General features: G+C 30.6%; 1 protein-coding gene across 1 annotated transcript in view; it reads left to right on the top strand.

Moving 5' to 3' along the window:
- LOC107442043 (galanin receptor type 1) overlaps positions 1-22,224 on the top strand; it is a 112,688-nt gene extending 90,464 nt beyond the window's left edge. Inside the window, exons 6-7 of the mRNA XM_071183622.1 lie at positions 17,731-17,875; positions 21,274-22,224. Of these exons, the coding sequence (XP_071039723.1) occupies positions 17,731-17,875; positions 21,274-21,705 (577 nt within the window). The 3' untranslated portion in view covers positions 21,706-22,224. The remainder of the gene's footprint in view (positions 1-17,730; positions 17,876-21,273) is intronic.
- Positions 22,225-22,973: the final 749 nt, after the last annotated feature.

The raw sequence follows: 22,973 nt of genomic DNA, 5'->3' as shown, positions 1-22,973 counted from the left end.
TATGTTTTCGAGTATTATGTCCTAATTACTCTCCCATAGAGCTGAACTGTCATAAATTATCCTATAAACTAAATAAAAACATATTAAAAACAATATTAATTCAAAAGGTAAAGTATTTCCTCAACAGCCTGCTATCAGCCTGTTCCATAATTTGGAGACTAACAGCCTTTTGCATCAACTGTTATGATTCTAAATATAATTCTATGATATGTGTAAAAAAACAACAACTCTCGATGGAAAAAGTTTTTAAATTCTTGTAAATAAAAAGTAGTGGTTGTTAGAATATGCAGTTCTAATGATTTTTACTCTTAAAAATCATTTTGTAAAGTAAAATAGTTGAATATTTCTTTCTAACAAACTTTTAAAGAATCTGGTTGTCTCATATTGTATGCGACAAGCATGATGAGAGAAGGAGATCAGCATTGACCACCGGCTATCTTAATTTTTCAGATTAGCTGCCAACAATCGATTAACACGATAGGGTGAGATTTCAGGCTTCCGTCGAGAGTGCAAACTCGATCCTTCATAGCCATAGCTCGTTGCCTTAGCAACAGTGCCATCGTGTAATTTTAATGTATATTTATTACACTGAATCAAATTTTTGTTGTTGGAGAAAGTTACTATTGTTGGGTCATTCATTTTCGGCAATTGAATTTTACGTCAAATGTAGCACCTTTCTAATTTTGTTTATGTTAATGAAATTTTTAACTTCCATACTACACATACCTAGGTATGAATTTTATAATTATAAATTGTTAATTAAATAATGGGAAAATAAGAATGAGTACTGTCGGTTCAATGATTGAATGAAAATAAACTGGTAGCCTTCATTAATCAGGTCATTATTTAATTTCCTGACAAAGTTTTAAGTTCTTACAAGTCAGTAAAATGTTTAAAAAAAATAAAATAAACAAAAAAACATGAGCCTGATTGACTTTGGGCGAGAGCATGATTATATAATTGTTTCGATGATTTTCATTGCTTTGAGATTTTTGATTAGCGCAGATTGTGTAGTTTGTTTGATGAGGTTACGCGTATTGATACATTGATCTAGAAGGAATAAACTTGATTATCTAATTTAGATAATAATTTAAATTAAATAATAATATAAATTAGATAATAACTCCTGACATTCTCGTTTTGTAAATCAGATTCAGCACCATTTCTTACTGTGCAACTCGTAAATTTAGTATGAATAATGTTTTTATATTTGGGTGACCTGCTCATTCATAGTAATTGGGGCGAGCTACTAGAAATCAGTATGTAATACGCTCTTAAATTTTGTAACAAAGTTAGCAATCAGTTTTAATAGGGCTAAATAAAACTGAATAAGTTCAGCCTTAAATATTATCAGTAACATTTAAAACATTAACGTTTTAATATTCACAATTTATTTTCCTTTGAAGATTTAGAACTAACTAACTGACTAACTCCCTGGCATTACAGTCCATGTTGGACCATGGCCTCACTAACAATTTTCCTCCAAAGTCGCCTGTCTCTAGCTCTTTGTTTCCAGTTTCGGACTTTTAGAAAGGTCTTTTTCAAAGTCGTCAAACCATCTTTTGACCTGTATTCCTCTTTTCCTTTGGCCCTGGCACTGCCCCTTGAATATCTTCTTAGTGCCTCTGTTTTCCTCCATTCTCGGCCAGGTGTCCTAGCCATTGAATTCTCTTTGCTTTTACATGGTTGATTATATCTTTTTCTTTAAATAGAAGATATAGTACAAAATTTGCACAAGAACCTCTTTTGAAAGGGCACCAACTCACGGTCAATATAGCGATTTTCTAACTTTATAAGGTATTCTAATCAGTAAAGGGAGAGTGTCTGTAAGCAACAAACGCTGAAAAGAAGAAACAAAATTAGAGTTGGCCGAACGGATAAACTAGCCTTATGATAGTAAACTTCCCTTAAATGAAACTTTTTAATCGATTAGAGTTAGAAGGTATTAATTTAAGAAATAACCGTATTTTATCCTAATTAATTTTAATTTTAAACGAACATATCTTAAAGTTGCAAAATAACGTCCCTAATGTAAAAAATATCTACACTGTTAGAATTTTTTCTGAAAAGATGGTTAAATAACAATTTATTTAATTATTATTTCACCATATTTAAACAAAATAGTTAAATAACCATAAATAAGAAGATAGCAAACCGTTAACTGTGAGAAAAACCGTTTGTTATTTGCTTTCACCTAATATGGTTAAACAACCAGAAATTTATCGCACCAACTAGGTCTAGATAATGAAGGCACATATTACCTTGCAGCTGGGTACACATTATTGCCGAAAGGGCTAATCTGTCAATCGAATGACAGACAGAACAGGAGATCGTGTCCCAGCGTAGACACTTCAATATTTCCTCCATTCCTTCAACACATGAAGAGTAGTCAGTGTTCTGCACTCCCCAAATTGTGACCCTTCATTATAAGAATACGATATTCTCATTTTGGTACAGATGGCAGCATCATAAAGCTGCTTAACAGAAAAAAGTCAAGTATTTCCCATCTCTTACGACAGGTGAAACAACCAGATAAACAAATTAAACTACATTACAGTGTTTATTTGATAATGCTCAACTCAGCCACAACCTAACTTCAGTGCAATCCGGTAAAAGAAATGCTTAGCTCCAATGTGACGTTAAATTTCTTTTCTTCGATTTTTAATTGTAAATGGATAAAAACCCATATGATATTATATTCAGGGTTTTTTAGAATACCAGTTATAAATAGATACACAAGTGGGCGACCTTTGTGCTAAAATACAAACTAAGACAAACAACGTTAAAGAGCACAAAAATATTTATAAAATACAGACAGCTGTTTCGGATGCCCAAAGGGCAACCTTCATCAGTGAGTCCTGTTGCACTGATGAAGGTTACCCTTTGAGCATCCGAAACAGCTGTCTGTATTTTATAAATATTTTTGTACTCTTTAACGTTGTTTGCCATATTTTGTAGTTATAAATGGTTCCACAACAACAAAGGAGAAAAAAAATGTTCTTTACCGAACACTTTTCTGTTAATTGGATTAACAGACTGTTGTTGGTTATTTTAGAGTAATTTTTGAATAAAAACTCCCATTGTGTATAAAAATTATCTCCAACTCACCCGCCATTACAACTTTTTTAACCACACCAACATTCAGATTTTCCACCGAAGAACCATCATTTGTTATGCCAGTAAGTTTCGCTAATCTATAGTCTGAAAAATATCAAAAAAATATCTAGCTGTTCCAAGCATGAATTTGAATAAAATATCTAATGAGATAAAAAAAAAAAAGAATAAGACAAGTTTTGAAATTTGATGATTAGTTTGGAAAGTTGAGAATAGTTTTTTTATTTGTATTTAAGGTTTAGACTAACCCCTTACGTGTATTTCAATTTACAACTTTGTTGGTGTGTGATTGTTGTGTCAAATAAATGTGTTTTTACAAATAAAAAAAAACTGTTTCCTCAATATAGCTTGATTTGTGAAAATACTTACACGTTCCGGGTGTCTAGTTAAAAGGTATTTAATTCTTCACTTTATTTTATTCTAACAATTTTCGAGTGAATGTTCTGTTACCATAAAACCTCATATTTACATTTTTAATAACTCTACATTCCTTTAATCGTTAGAAATCACTGATTATTATATTGTCACGATGCTTGAGTTCTTTTTCTCATCCATAATTAAAATAATTATCAAATATCTGCAATAAATGTGTTTCCATAATGCACCATTGGATAATTATTGCATTGCAAAAGTAGTGAAATCTAAATAAGTACGATAAATATTAATTTATTAATACGATAAATATTATGATATTAGATCAAGAAATATTACTGTATTCAAGTACTTCTATGATTTCCCATCAAAATCAGTTCAAGGGAACTTTTTTTTCAAAAAAAATTGTCTTGCAACTTATGAATGAATAATTAGGGAATAGTTAAAATTTTGAAAGAAAAGCAAATAATGGTTAAACCTAGGTAAGAAAAAATCAATTATAGTTAAACATATGAAGTAAAACATAAATAATAGGTAAACTAATTTACCTGTTAGGAGTTTGTAACAATTATTCATGACTGGTTAATATTTATCTTTTTTTAGCTGATACTCTCTATGGGTAGTGCTTTCTAATTAAATTATAACTACCAAAAACGATACAGTTTTGTAAAAATGAAAATCGTCAGCATTTATTTTTTTATACTTTTGAAAAGTTTCTACGACTCTGAATATTTTAAAATAATAAAAGATATAAATTATTCACTAATTTGAATGATTTTTATTTTGAAGGGAAAATCTCACCAAATTGGAGGTTTTTAAAATGATATAATATTTTTCTTCAAAATACTCTCTATAAATAAAAAATCGACGCACCAAGAAGGAGTTGTCCGATTGAAACGAAAAGTGGTGGAGTTAACATGTCTTATATACTAGTGAATTGGTATTTAATATTTATAGTGGTAGTTACACCACAGACCAAAGAATCGTCGCTGGAACCAAAGTAAATATATAGTTGACGCCAAGTAAATATGGCAAAATTCCTGTTTAACGGGTTTTAGGTCAGTTCCCTTTCACAACAATACCTCATTTTAAGAAAGCTCTTAAATTATTTTCTTAAAGTTATGGTTTTTGGACAATATAGGTGTTTGAAGTTTGCTTTTATTCCCGAGATAAACTGTAGCCGCGACCTTGAATTTACTGAAAGAATAAAAAAAGAGAGAGATTTAAATTTCACTTACTATTCAAGTAAGATATTACTTGTTTCAAATATATATTTTTCTCATACGCTGAATCACCAAGCTGACCATAGCCAAACTCGTTGGTTTCGAAACATATTTATTGCAATAATAATAATAAGTCAAAATTCGATTGACTTGAAATTTCAAAGTTTCCAGCAGCAATTGCTTTGAGGTAAAAAGTGAGCGAAATAGTATAAAATATTAATTTCAAAACACTTCTATTAGCCTCTTCGTTGAAGTACATTACTCTAAGTGCATATGGAATTAAATATTCAATAGTTTAGACGATGAAACTTACTCACTATCCTTAAATAAATGTTCGCCAGTATCGACTGTAAGGAACTGGGTGGTTTCATAGGGACGTTCACCACGCACTTATTGTTATAACATAATCAGACATCCGCTCTTGTGTTAAGCATCTAATGATGGGAAAAATATGAATTCGTTATCCTTATTACATGCTTTAGCTTTTAGCTTTCGAAGATCGTGTGCTCGATTCTCATTGGCTGTGCCCATAGTCCAGTTACTATAACAACAAAAAAGGGTGATTCTTCGTAAAAATTAATACCCAAGATATTTTTTGACAAAAAGCTTTGTTATGTTATTATAAATTCCCCTTGCTCCTTTTTGAGGGAAATCGGGGCTTGCTTGGAGGTTTGCAATATCTCTCTATTTCAAGACCAGTAATAGTAGCTTGAGTATTATTTTTACGAAAAGGATGTTTTTTCTCAAAATAATACCCAAGATATTTTTTGACAAAAAGCTTTGTTATGTTATTATAAATTCCCCTTGCTCCTTTTTGAGGGAAATCGGGGCTTGCTTGGAGGTTTGCAATATCTCTCTATTTCAAGACCAGTAATAGTAGCTTGAGTATTATTTTTACGAAAAGGATGTTTTTTCTCAAAATAATACCCAAGATATTTTTTGACAAAAAGCTTTGTTATGTTATTATAAATTCCCCTTGCTCCTTTTTGAGGGAAATCGGGGCTTGCTTGGAGGTTTGCAATATCTCTCTATTTCAAGACCAGTAATAGTAGCTTGAGTATTATTTTTACGAAAAGGATGTTTTTTCTCAAAATAATACCCAAGATATTTTTTGACAAAAAGCTTTGTTATGTTATTATAAATTCCCCTTGCTCCTTTTTGAGGGAAATCGGGGCTTGCTTGGAGGTTTGCAATATCTCTCTATTTCAAGACCAGTAATAGTAGCTTGAGTATTATTTTTACGAAAAGGATGTTTTTTCTCAAAATAATACCCAAGATATTTTTTGACAAAAAGCTTTGTTATGTTATTATAAATTCCCCTTGCTCCTTTTTGAGGGAAATCGGGGCTTGCTTGGAGGTTTGCAATATCTCTCTATTTCAAGACCAGTAATAGTAGCTTGAGTATTATTTTTACGAAAAGGATGTTTTTTCTCAAAATTAATACCCAAGATATTTTTGACAAAAAGCTTTGCTATGTTATCATAAATGATACTTAAAAATTCCTCTCCTCCCCTCTGTACGCATGCTCCTTTTTTGAGGGAAATGGGGGTTATCTGATGAGAGGGGGCATTAAATATCCTTCATGCAGACAAGCGAGGCATTGCTTCCGATGTATTCTTTGTAAACTGAATTGAACGAGACCATTCACGAAACGATTGGACTAATAGTGTAGAAAAAGAAGTACAATAAGCGTCTTCAAGAAATACAAATTTGTACTCAAATCTATATACGTATCTGAAATTACTGTCTAAGCAAATGAAACATTATTTCCTATATTTTTTTTTTACTACGAATCAAATTAGACTCTAAGTTAGCCTATGGAGCAAATAGTCCAAAATTTGCAAATGTTTTTATGTCGATACTATACTATATCAAACAATGGTATGCTATGGGATAAACATGGCTTTATTTGAAAATGTTAAACTAAACTGGCTACGGAATATGTTATTTAAATGTGTAGGTAATATTAACGCATAGATATTTAAAAAATGCAGTTGCTTGAGGTACAGTAAATGCAAGAGAAAATGTAGTGTCGAAAAAAAAAACTCATTTTAATCATCTCGTAACTGTGCTTGGCGATAAGAGCTCCCTTGAGTTGTCACTTAAAACTGAATAATAATAGGAGATTTTAGCTCAGAACATTCTTATTTTACAAAAATTTCGGTCATAAATATTTTGCCAATATTTTTGTTTGCTCGTTCACTTTTGTTAAAGAAGCTGATAAACAATTCCTAAGAGTCAAGAAAAGTTCATGGAAAGTAATTNTACAGTTTTCGTGAAGGCTTCGACATCCTGAAATCTTGTTTCCTTCAGTGAATTTTTCTGCTTAAGAAACAGGAAAAAGTGTGTGCTAGGTCTGGCGAGTATGGTGGATGCTAGGACTCAACGACACCATGCTGAGCTAAGAATCGCCTCACAGGCAAACGCAATGTGTGGACGCTAACTTTTTCAATTGTTTCCGGTTTGCGTACGAACTGTGTGCGGATCATCTTCCACGCTTTCGCTTTCAAAAGCGTTTAAACCATTCAAAAGTTCTTGAGTGAGATAATGCTTCCTTGCCGTAAACTTGTTTTAACAATTTGTAGGTTTCTGCAGCTGTCTTGCCCAATTTGTAGCAAAATTTAATGTTAATTCTTTGCTCCATTTCACTTCGACAACAGGAATTTAAGAGCTCCGTTTTAATGCGCCTTTCCACGCGAACCACTCACTTCAGAATGGCGCCGATTGCACTGCACATGCACAAGAAAACACTCTTCAATATGCAATCATTAGCACCATCTTCCGGCTTTTCTTTCTCCTGCAGTTACGTCAGTCCTGGAAATTAATAGCCGGACCTTGTATTTATCTTTCTTTAGCTAATACTCTCTAAAGGTAGTGCTTGCTAATTAAATTATAACTACCAAAAAAGATGCAGTTTTGTAAAAATGAAAATCGTCGGGGTTTATTTTTTTTAATACTTTTGGAAAGTTTCTACAACTTTGAATATTTTAAAATAATCAAAGATGTAAATTATTCACTAATTTGAATGATTTATATCTTGATTTATATTCATAAGGTGATGATTTTATTCATAAGGTGTTCACCACACACTTATTGTTATAACATTATTGGATATCCGCTCTTGTGTTATGCATACAATGATGGGGAAAATATGAATTCGTTATCCTTATCACATGCCTTAGCTTCCAGCTTTAGAAGACCGTGTGCTCGATTCTTATTGGCTTTGCCAATAAAAGGGTGATTCTTCGTAAAAATTGATACCTAAGATATTTTTTGACAAAAAGCTTTGTTATGTTAGGATAAATTATACCTAGAAATTCCCCTTGCTCCTTTTTGAGGGAAATTGGGGCTTGCTTAGAGGTTTTCAATATGCTGACTATTTCAATGGACTACAGTTAGACCAGTAATAATAGCTTGGGTATTATTTTTACGAAAAGGATATTTTTTCGCAAAAATAATACCTAATCATAAGATGTTACCCCTCTAGCTGTGATCTCTAAATTTAACTTTAGTAACGGTTACCCAGGTTATACAGTAGACAAATATCTAATGAATTACAGGAAACTCTTAACATTTAAAACGCATTTTTATTGCAACTCTAAATCTTCAAAAAACATAATTCCACACATTTCCAAATGCTTACATGGGAATAAACACTTCCCTTTATACATTAATTAAAACAACATGCAACCTTAAAACACTCAAGCATAACCTTCAATTCATACAGTTCAAAAAAGACATTTAAGAAATAAAAACTGCATTTAACATCACTAAAAGCACTTAAGACTTGGTTTATGATGTCTATTAATCACACTTAAATACTCATTGTTCTCCTATACAAGAAAGAAAAACACAACATAAACAGTTCAGAATTTACGGTAAATGATTCCTCTAAAATGTTAACGAAATAACATTTAAAGTTTTATAAGTACCCAAAAGAATTTACTGTTCGCCCTTTGGAAACGCCCACCGGAATGGTAGATGAGCTCGTGGGCAAACTCCTCGGCTAGGATCTCAAAATTTCTCCAGCTATTCTAACTTCATTAGGCTTTGGCATGTAGAAGGGGAACACCGGACTTCCAGCATAGATACGTTCGGACTTGGCCCACCGTCTCGAAGATATCGGCCTTCGGCTAATCACGGTCGTTCTTCCCGCTAGAGACTTCAACTTAGCTTTCCTTAACTTCACGATCCACCATCTCCGAGGTGCTGTCACGGACCACCCTTCCTGCAGACAAACTCCGTATCCTCCGGGTTACTGCCTTTAGCCACACTTTTCACTCTCTTTTATCCTCCCTTCAGCAAGGCGAAAGAATCTAGATTGACCTGTTTACCAAATCCAGAGTCATCCCGCATCCGGCGGACGTCAGAACAAAAAAAAAGATTTCTGAGAAAAAACAGTCATAAACCCACTAATACCCTATAGAAGTTATAATACCATCCTCAATAAATATTAATAAATTTAGTTACCCAGATTTCACCACAAAAATCCCATTTTAAACGACTAATTCACAATTTCCAAAAAAAAATATCAATATTATGATTGAATTTAAACTTTACCATAGTGGTGCCATCTACAGAAAAATAATCTATCTTTAAAAGTATTAAAAAAACTATAATAAATTTCTATTTATTACAATCATAAGATAAGTAATAATAAGATATTTTTTGACAAAAAGCTTTGTTATGTTATTATAAATGATACCTAAAAATTCCTCTACTCTCCTCTGCACGCTTTCTTCCTTTTCGGGGGAAGTGGGGGTTATTTGATGAGTGGGAGAATTAAATAACCTTCATACAGAAAAGCAAGGCATTGCTTCCGATGTATTATTTGTAAACTGAATTTAACGAGACCATTAACGAAACGATTCGACTAACAATGTAAAAAAAAAAGTAGAAGTGTCTACAAGAAATACAAATGTGTACTTCAACCTATTTACGTATCTGGAATTACTGTCTAAGCAAATGAAACATTATTTCCTAAATTTTTTTTACTTCGAATCAAATTAGACTCTAATTTATCCTATGGCGCAAAAAGTTCAAAATTTGCGAATGTTTTCATGTCGATACTATACTATTTCAAACAATGGTATGCAACGTGATAAACATGGCATTATTTGGAAATGTTAAACGAAACTGGCGGCAGTATGTGTTGTTTTTATGTTTAGGTAATATTAACGCATAGATATTTAAAAAATGCAGTTGCTTGAAGTACTAGCAAGAGAAGATGTAGTGTCAACAAAAAAAAACTCATTTTAATCATCTCGTTACTGTGCTTGGCGATTAGAGCTCCCTTGAGTTGTCACTTAAAACTAAATAATAATATTCTTATTTTACAGAAATTTCGGTCATAAATATTTTGCCAATATTCTTGTTTGCTCGTTCACTTTTGTTAAAGAAGCTGATAAACAATTCCTAAGAGTCAAGAAAAGTTCATGGAAAGTTTTTTTTTTTCCAAGACCCAACTAATCCATCACTGTCAATGAGATAACGAAGAACAGTACATAACTCTCAATGGCATTGTTGTCTGTCAACACATTAAGACGAAAAAAATACACATTATAATCTGAACTCTGTATTGAGTATCAGATGTATACAAATAATATACATTTCAGGGAGAATTTGTTTTATGAAAAATTAAAAAGGCAAGCCATTGTAACATCTTATGAGGTGATAAAATTATTCGATCATACCATGTTGAGGTATACAATAATCAGAAAATGGTAAATTTAAATAAATAACATGCATTTTTCATGTGTATATTAGTCTTTAGTTCTTGGATTTTTTAAGTATGAGAAGTTTTAGATCACCACAATGCTTAACAAGATAAAAAAAATAATAAAGTTTTTTTTCTTTGCTCACCAATACTTAAAAGCATAATTGAACCAAATAATTTATAGCAATATATATGTATTTAATGCCATAGTCACCTGAGTTATTTAAAATTCGATTTCATTAACCAAAAGAGAAACCTGAAAACATAAATTAAGCTACATCTTAAATATTCCATAAAAATATCTTGCTGAAATCGGTAGAAGTTGGCAACTGTTAAATGAGCTTTATGTAGCTCCTTATGAAAAATTAACAATGGAAACAAAGAAAAGATAATAATTAGAGCAACAACAATAGCAGACAGTTAGAAATTTCCCGAAACAAACAGTTAAATGACAATTTATTTAATTGTTATTTTACCATATCCGTACAAAATAGTCAAATAATCATAAATAGCAGTACTCAAACTATTAAATGTGAGAAATTTTTTTTTATTAATTGCTTTCATCTAATGCGGTTAGAAAGCGGTCAGAATTTTATAGCACCAACTAGACCAACCTAATGAAGCCACTTAAATCCTTTCAACTTAGCACATGTTATGGCACAGCGGACTAATCTGTCAGTCTCATGATCGAGTCCCAGGGTTGACACCACAATATTTCCTCGATTCCCTTCAACACATGAAGAGTTTCCATCATACTGCACTCCCCCATTTGCGACCCTGGACTATTAAAATGCGATACTTTCACTCACGGATATATGGGAGCTTCACAAAGCTACTTAACACAAAAATATCTATTATTTCAAATCTCTTAAGATAAGTGGAACAACCAGATAAGCTAAGTAAACTACATTCTCCAATGTCAAGTGATTTTTTTACCGTTTTGAAACAATGCTGGTTATAAATTGTTGAGAAATCGTGTAGTTTTGCATTCATGTTTTTTTTTTCCATACTAATTGTAAACGGTATCAAAATTGTAAAGGTAAAAAATGTTCTTTACCGTAGACTTTATGGTTAATAAGAAGAACAGACTGCTGCCAGTTATTTTACCATGATTTTAGAATAACAATTCTAACAGTGAATTGAAACCTAAGAGCCCTACACGAAATACTTATTCGTTTTTTCTCCCTTTCAGTTCCCTGAATATTTCTCTTCAATAATAATTTTTTTTCCATATTTTTGTGCTCTGTTGAAAACGCTTATGGTTCCCATATGAAAGCATGTTTTACAGGTTTAAAATAGCTAATTCGTGTGCTTTTGACACTTTAGTATAAAAATAATTATATTTTTTGGTGTACAAAAGAACACTAAAATTATTTATTGAAGATTATTAAGAGTAACCAAAAGAAACAAATTATTTCAGTAGAAAAATCTATCATTATCAATGTCAAAAATCAAATTTTCTATAAACTTTGTTTTCATTTATTTAAAGTATTTATCAAATTAAGCTATAAATCTCTCATAAATTTCCTATCTGAATAGGGTCGTTGAAAATTTAAATTTTGAAAGCAAAATGCAGGAGTAACATTTAAACCATCATTCTCTCGTTTAAATCAGTAACTGCCTCATCAAAAGAGACCTGTATGCAGGTATAATATGAAGCTGTTATTGAATTATAGTTTGTAATCGGTGAAATCAACCAGACATAAAATATAGGTTCATGAGGAACAAAATAGGATATTCAGAGATTTCCACTAATTGCCAAACAAGTTAACTCCGCTCGTCATCATTTCCATTTGCAATAACAGGAATTTCTCTTACAATTACATCGATTTACGACGAGAGAGTACAATTCAACTTACAGGAAGTTAAATTAAACTATTGAATAGCATTCCCATTACAATGATAGCTATCCAGTGTAATGAACTGAAATAATTAATATTTGTGTCACAAATATAATTATATACTTCATGCATGCAAAGTTGGATAATTTGTTAATTTATTTAATTCGTGTGACGTTACGTGTGCAGTTTTTTTTAGGTACTGCAGTTGATAATATATATTTTATTAACGTTAGTAAAAGGTTTTATTAACTGCGTTTGAGTTGCAAGTACTTAGAACCCATATAATAAGATACAAATGCAAAGAAAACAAAGAAAAAAATAAAAAGGGAAAATATTTTTTAAGGAACAATAAGAAAAAAACTATAAGAAAAAAACTATAAGAAATAACAAATTTAATTTAATTTTTTGAAAAATTTTATTTTAAATGTCAGAAAACAAAATAACAAAAAGATATAATGTCGCTGTCAGCTCTCACAATTAAATCCGCAAAATAGAGTGTTGTCTAATATCGTATCAATGTAAGCAAGACAAAATGTATCTATACAATAGTAAAAGGAGCGCCAAAAAAATCACAAATTTACATCTTAGTTATAAACAGATTTTCTTACAAGGACACTTACGAAGAAAAAATTTCTTTTTATTTGTCTATTTTTCACGAGTGAACATCTGAACAGAATGCCAAACCTCCACCAGTCTATTTTTTGATACCAATAAACGTTAATATTATGCAACATAAGTACTTTGAATTAAATAAAAATGCAATATTCTTCAAGTTATTTTATTTTTTATTACGAACACGACAGTGACAGGTTTTGTCATTAAAAAATACACAGACACACAATTTAAACCAAATTTTCCTTTATTAAGCAGCGATCAATTTTTTAAAAATGCAGGAGTAATAACAGCAACTGTGTAGAACAGCTTCTGCATGTTCAGAATAGTAAACTATAATATAGTGAAAGAATATATCTAAAGAATTTGAAAATTTTGGAAGATCTGAAGTCATGACATTTATCTAATATTTAATAAAGAATTATTTCTTCAAAATATGTGATAAATATATTTATATTGAAGGGATTAATAGTTCGGATAAAAAAACAGTCCCCATATCATTTTAAAAATATTCTAAAATGGAACGCACATTGGAAACAATACCTGTAAGTAGCATATTGTTCACCTGTAAATGTTGAGTTTATGACTGTTGGAAATACATGTAACAAATTAGTTACTTTCACAAAAATCACTGGGTTCAGAGGTCAATGAGAACAAGTAGTCATAATAATGCTCGTTAAAATACACAGCAGCTAAAAAAACGTAGAAAAAAGCAGTAAAATTTTGCATACAATAATGTTTATAATTAAACGGAAAATAGGTAGGAAATTCTTAGAATCTATAGCTTAAAACAATTTTTACCTATATACAATTCCATAATAATTTATCCAACATGCATGTTCAACTTCAGTAATGTCAAATATCATTAAAATATCATTTAAATTGAATCCAAAAAGTTCTGGATTTTCAAGAGAAATTGGAATTGAGTATTTACTACTTCTTTACTAAAAAAAGTTTTAAATTTCAAAGTTGTTGTAACTGTAATTCATTTACGTCACTTCGGTAGCCCGACGACCTGCACGTGAAGTCGAGAACTTTACAGTAGAACAGTTTAACGAGGACCAATACTGCACATCCTCGGTCCCTATGCAGACTGATCCAAGTGGTCACCCACCCGCACACTGACCGCAACCAGTGATGCTTGACTTCGGTGATCAACTGGGAACTGTGTCTTAACGATCAGTCCGCTGCGGGACTAAATTTTAAAGAGGGAGGAAAAGCTAGCTGTATTCTTCAAAGANCTACTTATTTATTAATATTTAATTACATATTTATTTATTTATAATTAATTATATGTTTATTTATTTATTGTTATGCACACATGAGCTGCTCTGTGTGCTCTTTACGAAGCTCGGCTAATGTGCCTTTGTCAAATCGGTTTATAAGTAGCACAAGATAGATAAAGGTAGCACACACATACAGCCAGGGACGCAGTGGGATTCAAACTAGCGATCTCCACGTTGCAATAGACACATCTTTGTAATGTGTTTCTCTAATTAAAGCAATATTTTCTTAGACTTTCACATGGCTTTTAAAGGGAGTTTTGTAATGAACACATAAGTCTTCATATGGAAACATAACAATAAAAAACAATTTGCTTTACTTGTATACTGAGGATCATGTATACAAAAATTTTCATCTAATCTCTTTTAAAAGTGAATAACAGAGATTTTCAATCACAATAAAAAATAGCGATGAAATACGTCTATTTTAATTCAGTTTACTGTAAGGTCAAGAGTAGAAATAATGCTAGCATATGAATAAAATATCATCGCTAAGCAGATTAAAATGAATTGAAAATTGTATGACAATCCAAACTTTTTTCTAGTAATTAATGTAAGTATTTTCGGGTAGGGAACCTAATAGCATCTCTGAAATTAATAGTACAATTTAAATCACACATTTAATTTAAATCACACAATTAGCAAAATAAAAGACTTATGTCTATTGTCATTGCTCGGCCATCGTTTCTCCATCTCATCTTTTGGATTGCATTGGTGCCTCTGTGATGAGTGATGGAGAGACTGTCTATGACTTGCTGATGCGACATGATCTTCTGGACTTGGTCTAGGGCTCTAGACCAAGGGGATAAGTAACAACAACCATAAATATCCAAATAATTTGAAAATTTTTGAAAATCTGAAGTCCTGAAATTTATCTAATGTTTAATAAAGAATTATTTCTTCAAAATATATGATAAATATATTTATATTGAACAGATTAATAGTTCGGGTAAAAGAGCTGTCTCCATATCATTTAAAAAAATTCTAAAATGAAACGCACATTAGACACAATATCTGTAAATAGCATATTGTTCACCTGTAAATGTTGAATTCATGACTGTTGGAAATACATGTCACAATTTAGTTATTTTCACTAAAATCACTGGGTTCAGAAGTCAACGAGAGCAAGTGCTCATAATAATGCTCGTTAAAATATACAGCAACCAACCAGCAATAATACGTTTAAGATTTTTATCAACAAATTCGAAATATTTCCCTTCTTCACAGTGACATTCATAATCGGATATATTACTTTTGACTAAATATTTGCTAATATCATTATAATTACAAATAGTTCTACTAATAGTTTTGTTATATTTATAGCTCTTAATTACGTTAAAATCATTCAATGGAATATCTTTAATTTGTTAAATATATTATGAAATTTAAACATATCAAAAATAGTATTTTGAAAATCAGTAACAAAATATAAATTATCTATATGTATATATATTTTTTTTTAATTTGCTGAAATTTTACTGATTTTAACTTTCACCAGATAGAAACAACTAATTTTAATGTGTAAATTAGAAAAGGAAAAATTTTTAAGATTCTTAATCTTATAGATATCGTTAACTCTAAGGGAGGAAACAAAATCTTTGATTGATATTAATATTGTAATGTTTATAAAAATCTTTTTTTTCTTATTATAATTAAAATTTACATTTAAATTGTCACTATTTTGAGTGTTTTTATCGCATCCAGAAGTCATTTTACCTCGATTTGTAAGCTTTTCTTTCATCGGAAAACGTGATAAAGTAGGGGAACAGTTAAGTATATACAGTGTATGTACAGTATACAAAGAACAAGGCACAATGTTGATCGCTGAAAAATGAAAAGCTATTATAACTAATATAAAAGTGAGAAAAAAAACTTTTTCGAGCTCTAAATAGTCACACAATCTAGCATACTCACACAGTATTCCGTAAAAGAAGCTCTTAATGTACATTTTTAAAATTTGTTTAAAGGAGTGAAATTAAAATGCTATGTACAGTGCTCCAAAAAGAACTAACCATCCTGAATAACTTTTGATTCAGTGATCGGACGTTTACGTTCTATTACTAAGTCTTAATGGTTTGAGAGACTGATCTCAAATGTGCTAATTAATTAGTGCAGATGATGTTTTAAGTTACGAAATCAGACACAAAAACGTACTTTCTCAGAACAAACATAGCTTTTTTTCTACGGATTTGGATTTCTGACTTTCAAAAATATAGAGGAGGCTAAAATCTGGGAAATATGGTCCCCATAGTTTAACCAGAAGAGCGATCCAAAGTTTGAACCCCTTAATGTTAATTTTACTTTTTGCGTATTTCGCCATATCTCTAAAACTTTTCAAGAAATTTGAAAAAATTTGCTCATATTATGAAATTAATTTATTCAAAGATAATTCCATACAAAAAAATAAATTTCAGGAAATATTTTTTTTAATTTTTTGTTTGATTTAAAAATAGTCGAAAAAATTTTTAATTGTAAGTTATAAAATTTTTTTACTTCATTTTGATGTTGGTAATTTTACATGGAAAAATTCGAAGTTTGAGAAAAAATTGGTTAAATAGCTCCTGAAAAATCGAATTTTAAATCTGCGTCTTCTTAAAAATTCGATTTCTTTGAACTATTCAACCATATTTGCTCGAATTTTGTATTTTTCTTTGCAAAATTACATACTTTAAAATGTTGTGAAAAATTATATACCATACAGTTCAAAATTTTTTTCGGATATTATTTTATAAAATACAAAAAAAAATAATAAATATTTATCTTTGGATAACTGAATTTTATAACTGTGTGCAAAAAATTTGCAATTCGTTTAAACAATTCTCGAGATATGAGGAAATGCACATGAAGTAAAATTAAAATTAATGGTTCCAAACTTTGGATCGTTCTCTTGACCAAACTATAGGGGCTATATTTCCCAGAGTGCAGCTACCCTCTATATTTTTGTGGTCAGAAATTCGAATTCGCATAAAAAAGGGTATGTTTATTCAGAGAAAATACGCTGTTGCGTCTTATTTCGTAATTCAAAATATCGTTTGCATTAATTAATTAACTTATTTGAGGCCACCCCTCTAACCATTAAAAATGAGTTATGAACGTGAGTATCAAAAATTAGTCAAAATATTTTTTTTTTTTTTTTTTTGCGCTCTGTACATTAAGAGTAACAAACCTATATTTAATCACGAAAAAGAAACAAACAAAAATATTTCCGAAGCATAACAAACCATTATTGTGGTCAGAAAAAACAAATGTTTGATTAAACGATTTAAAAGCCAGTTTACTTGCCTAATGAGTCTGAAATCTAAACTTTTGGTGTCAAAAACTAAAATAGGAAATTATTCTGATTAATTAATTAAATTAGACTCTAATGACAAAAGACAACTTCTTTCTTACAATGGTAATCCTCCTCTTAAATGTTAGAATAAAGTTGCGTTCATTTGAAACACAACTCTACCATTCAAAAAGGTTCAATAATTTATGTTAAACATGGAAAAAAAATTGTTTATTGTTGTTTGTTTGTTGTCTGCAGAGATGCGAATGAAGTTATGTCTGTTTCTCTTTGTTATATGTAGATGTGATTCGGACAGAGAGGAGTTGCATAATTCGAGACATTGCTTATTACGATTTAATTGGGGCCGCCGACAACAGAGGGCGACACCAGAGAGAATGCTGAGTATACACAGACAAGGCTTAGAAATACAGCATGCACGAAAGCAGGTCAGAATTCTGAATTCAGCTGTTTCACAGTAAAATAATCGCTGATGGAGGTTGGTCGTTCTTAGAGGTTACCTCCATTAACTTCAAAATTGTTATACATGATTTTTCGCATACGATTTTATTTTTAGTCAGTGTCATTTTCTTGGAGCGGAAATGCCACTTGTGTTAGCGCCACAAAAACTTGAATAAACTTTAGTGTCAATAAAAATGATCCCTAAATATAATAATGCGCAAAAACAAATTTATCAATTAGAAAAGATCGAACTATTTCAAATAAATAATTACGTTTTAATTCTTTGTTTCAGTTTGCATTTAATTTCATATCATAAAAATTTTTCAGCATTAAAGTTTATTTGAAATGCTTAGTTTTTCTAAAATAGCTTTTATTTCCTGATTTAACTTTCAACTCTAAAAATAAAACAATGATGGCATCATCTGTAGTGCGCTCTGACTACAACATGTGGTTGTAGATCTCTTACAGAGATCATCAAATAGAGCTCTCTGAATCAAAGCCTCACAAAATTATTTTGATTTGAATACATTTTAATCTATGTATTTGTTTTGTTAACATTTTTTTGTTTTGATATTTTTTCGTGCTTCCTTAATTAACCTTTTCCGCATTATTTGGTGAGAAGAATTGCTCTATATCTGGGAGAGGTTTTGATGGTTTACCCTAAAAATTTTCCTAACGACAAAGTCTATGGATAAAAATCCGTGTCTCCTAAGAGTGGTTGTATTTAGAGGAGATCATAACATAGATGTGGTCTTACCTGGAGGTTTCACTCTAATTTTATTTATTTCGTTATTATAATTCTCTAACTTTTTTCGTCGTGTTTACTTTAGCTCAACAATACATTTGAAATGATATGTCGCACCTATATTAAATTTAAATACTTTTTTTGCGCTGTTTTAGAAACAAATTACATTTAAGTTCATTTTATGTATCACTCTTTTTAAACAATAGTATTTAAGACATTTTGAATTTCACACCTGAATATTATTAATATAAATTCTAAATAGTTAGAGTAATCGACCTTAATTATACAAATCAATTGGTTTACATAATTCGTTACCTATTTTAAACGTATACCTTAAATTACAAAATCAATTACTAAAATGTACTTTCTTTAAATAATTACACTTTATTTCTTACGGGTTTGAATTCTTTATCTTCAAAGTATGGGAGGTGCTAGAAATCTGAAAAATATTGTCCTACTACTAACATTAGGAGAGTGACCAAAAGTTTGAACTTCTTCATGTTATTTCATTTTTATCGTATTTCTCACATATCTCTGACAAAATTAAGAAAAATCAAAAAAAAATTTGCAATTTTTCAAAACATTTTCAAATTTTTTTATAACTGACTTATTTACAGATTAATAATTTTTATGAATGTTTAATAATTTTATTCGTTCATTTAAATTGTTATTGATAAATTTGTGATACTTTTTTGCTAAGTAGTTTTAATTGACAAAATTTAAAGCTTAAACTGAATCGGCCAAACAGATCTGGACAAATATTTCTTATTTATCTATTTATTTTTTATTTCATTACTTAAAAAGTGTCTGACTAATTTTACTAATTTTTTTTTCATTTCGTCGTTTTAAAATAAAATAATGAATAATCTATTATATTTACACTTTGATTTATCTTTGAATAAGCGATTTATCCAACTTTGTATTTTTAATAACATAGTTTCCTGTTTTAAGGGTCATTTATAATGTAATGGTTATTATGGAAGAACATTTAGTATTTGTTTTTAAATTTTAACATTTCATGTTTGTGATAAATTGGAAACTGTAAATAAACTTACTCATAGTATTTTTTAGTGCCTCGTCCACAAAGAAAACAATCTTCTTAGGTAACCACTAAAGGAGTAAAACGCCTTCCTGCAGTTACCTGAAATAAAACATCAAATTGAGAATAGCTTCAAAACATTATGCATCCGCCTATTGTTATACTCTCTAAATGATTACAAATTGCCTTTAATATTCTGCAAATTTTAAAAAGGCAGTAGTTTTTAAAATGTATTGTTTACCTATTTTAAATGTATGGCGATTGAAACTCTTAAAGAAAAGGAATTCATATCAAACCATATGTCTAATGCTCTTAAAAAGCCAAATTTCTCTAATTGTTCTACACTATTATTACTCAATCCTGTCTTACAGCTGAAAAAGAAGGTAATCGAAATATCTCTAACAAATTGATACACAAATCGCAATAAGTTATACATTTTTTTAATACAGTTAGTATTTCTTGATACGAAAGAAAAAGTACAAAACATTGTCTACTTCGCTTTGGTTGCAGAGATATAAACTATTGAAAACATTTGCTTAAGCAGAAAAAAAGTTAAAGAATTGCTGAAATTTCGTCAAATGTGCGATAATAGTACAATATGAAATGCACGTTTTGTTTTAGAAAAGATGAAATTTCTAACGAATTTTCGTTACAGTTCTAACTCTGAGAGTACGCAAAATTGCAGGATATGTCAGAGCGTGATTCCGTTTCAGATAAAGCCATTACCTCTTTACTCTGAAAAAGTCACTGGATGGTGTGAAATAAAGTCAGCGTTTATCACCGGTCGGTTTGTCTTCGAGGAGAGCACACCTGCGGGTCCTGTTCCCTGCACTCTTACTGCCAAACGGCATGATGAAGCATTTTTGACTAACCATGTCCTTCCAGCAGCGTCAGTGTGTGGATCGCGCAACATTGATGCAAAATGGCGCTCTTCCCTCATTGCTACTACTGTAAAGGAACTGCAGAGTGCTCATTTCAGAGATGATAGGATCTTAATCAGCCATTTTCCAACAATTTTGCCACTATGTTCCCTCGACTTTAACCTGTGTGATTTATAAATTTGGGGTACCTGAAGAATTTTGTTTACTGCCGGTGGATTGAGAATCTTGCCGACTTGAAGGCAAGCATAACACACCACATCCTTCGCATCAGTGCAGATATCTTCCGATTTGTTGTGGAGCATGCCGTTTTACGCTTCCAATTAGAAGCGGAATGGTTGGAGGGCACATCGAACAACTTATGCCTCAATCATCAGTAAGATGTTTGTTCCATTAAGCTCATTTTCTTAGCATTATCACTGTTGTCGCTTTTAGCACGTATTTTCGCTAATAAATTTTTAGTAAATCCTGAACTATATTGTTTCCTTTTGGCTAACAACATTTCTGTACGTAACGATTCCATTTTTGGTCTTTCCCTTGAGATTACCCTTACTATGACAGCGCCATCTATCGGCAAATTCGTACCCTAAACAAAATTCCATTGCCTCATGATTTTTCTGCTAAAATATCGGGTCAATCTGGCGAGTACTTTTAAAATTATCGATTTTTGAAATCGTTACTTTAATTATAATTAACCTGTATAATAAATAAAATATTTTTCAGGTCATCAAAATGCTTATTCTAGTTATTATTCTCTTTCTCGTGTGCTGGGGTCCACGCCTTATCATGCACGTCATCATCAAGCACGGTCTTAACTCCTTCACCGATCACATATACAATCTTCGAGTGGCCGCTTATCTGCTCTCTTTCGCACATTCCGCCATAAACCCAATCATATACGGCTTCATGTCCACCAATTTCAGAAAGATGATGCTTCAGTGCTGCAAAGACAGCATCTGCAATCTGACAACTTGCACAGTTTGCCGACACTCGAGCAGCTACGTGATTGAAGAGCTGCCTGAAAGGCGCAATCTATCTGATTCGTATGAGTTTAGTACCCTTACAACAAGCACGAGACGATCCCGACAAGCAAATTCCATCAATGTTGAAGATCAAAGATTTCGAAGGAGTGAAGAACTATGGACAGCTGTTTAAAGTAAACAATTGAACATTGTTTCATATTGAGTATTACTCTTTTTAAAATGACTTTTTACCAACAGTAGAAATAATTTTCTTCTTCTTCATATTCCTTTTAGAAGATGCTGAAACTATTTTTTTAAATTATCATTTTCTTCATTTTTTTTTTCAACTTTAATCGAAAAATCTCAAAAAATCTTGAAAATAAGAGCGTGAAATTTTGAATGTATTATAGTAATTTTATATTTTAGTTTGTCTTCAAAAAGCTGCTTAAAAAATTTTTTTCCTAAATGTTTTTTACAACTTTTATTAAACTTTTACATTTTGAAATTTTGAAATTTTTTTAAACACTATTAGTAAAAATTCCGACAAATTAGAATATAAACAGTGTTCTATTTAATAAAAAATTACACAAAAATTTTTTTGTTTCGATGCATCAAATTTTCAGTTTTAATATACATTCAAAACATTATTTTTTATTTGTAAACTAATTTAAAATTTGATAAAAACCTGATCTAATCATATACCAGAAAAAAATAATGAACATTTTTTTGTATGTCTTTTGTATGGAACACGTCTTTTTGTATGGAGCAGCCGTATAAAAAAATAAAATAATAAGGCTTTTCTTTCAGAAAAAAAATCCTTCAAGAATTTATCTCTGACTCCAAAATTTTTTTTTCCCATCTAATTTGATTTTACCAAATTAAAACATCTAAGGAAAAATTCTTCTTGCGTTAAATTTTCTCATTAGCATTTTGAAACAATTTTGCTCTTTATATTTTCATGCAATTCTTACTTATGGTTAGATTTTGAACTATTTCGGTCATGTAATTCCAATTATACGAATTCCAGACATTATTGATAATATTCCAATTAAAATTTTAAATAGATATTCTTTGAATACATGGTATCATAAGTTTGACTTCAATAATTTCAGCAACATTTTTTTTTTGTTGCTTTTATTGCTTTAGTCATAGTTTATACCACAGATAATGTTTTTACTTGTAACTAGTCGGTGGTTAGCTTTTATCCACCTTAATGTGATTGACGGGACTGGTTTACAGATTTGATGTACTTTTTTTAATGGTGTATTATAATGCACTTTTTTTTAATTTTCAAAGTGAATATTGAATAAATATCATTTATTGAATTTTTGCTAACCCTCAACATATTTAAAGTCGATTTGGTAACGCAAAAACTTCATTAGTTTCAAAACTTATTATGTTGACATGTTTGGTATGCTCGAAAACAGGCACTCATTCTCAAGATTCATTGCTCATAATGGA

The sequence above is a fragment of the Parasteatoda tepidariorum genome, chromosome 7, assembly GCF_043381705.1.
Source record: "Parasteatoda tepidariorum isolate YZ-2023 chromosome 7, CAS_Ptep_4.0, whole genome shotgun sequence".
NCBI classification, from domain to species: Eukaryota; Metazoa; Arthropoda; class Arachnida; order Araneae; family Theridiidae; genus Parasteatoda; species Parasteatoda tepidariorum.
Note: the sequence above shows the minus strand (reverse complement) of the source record. Positions and strands in the feature narration are given on the sequence as shown.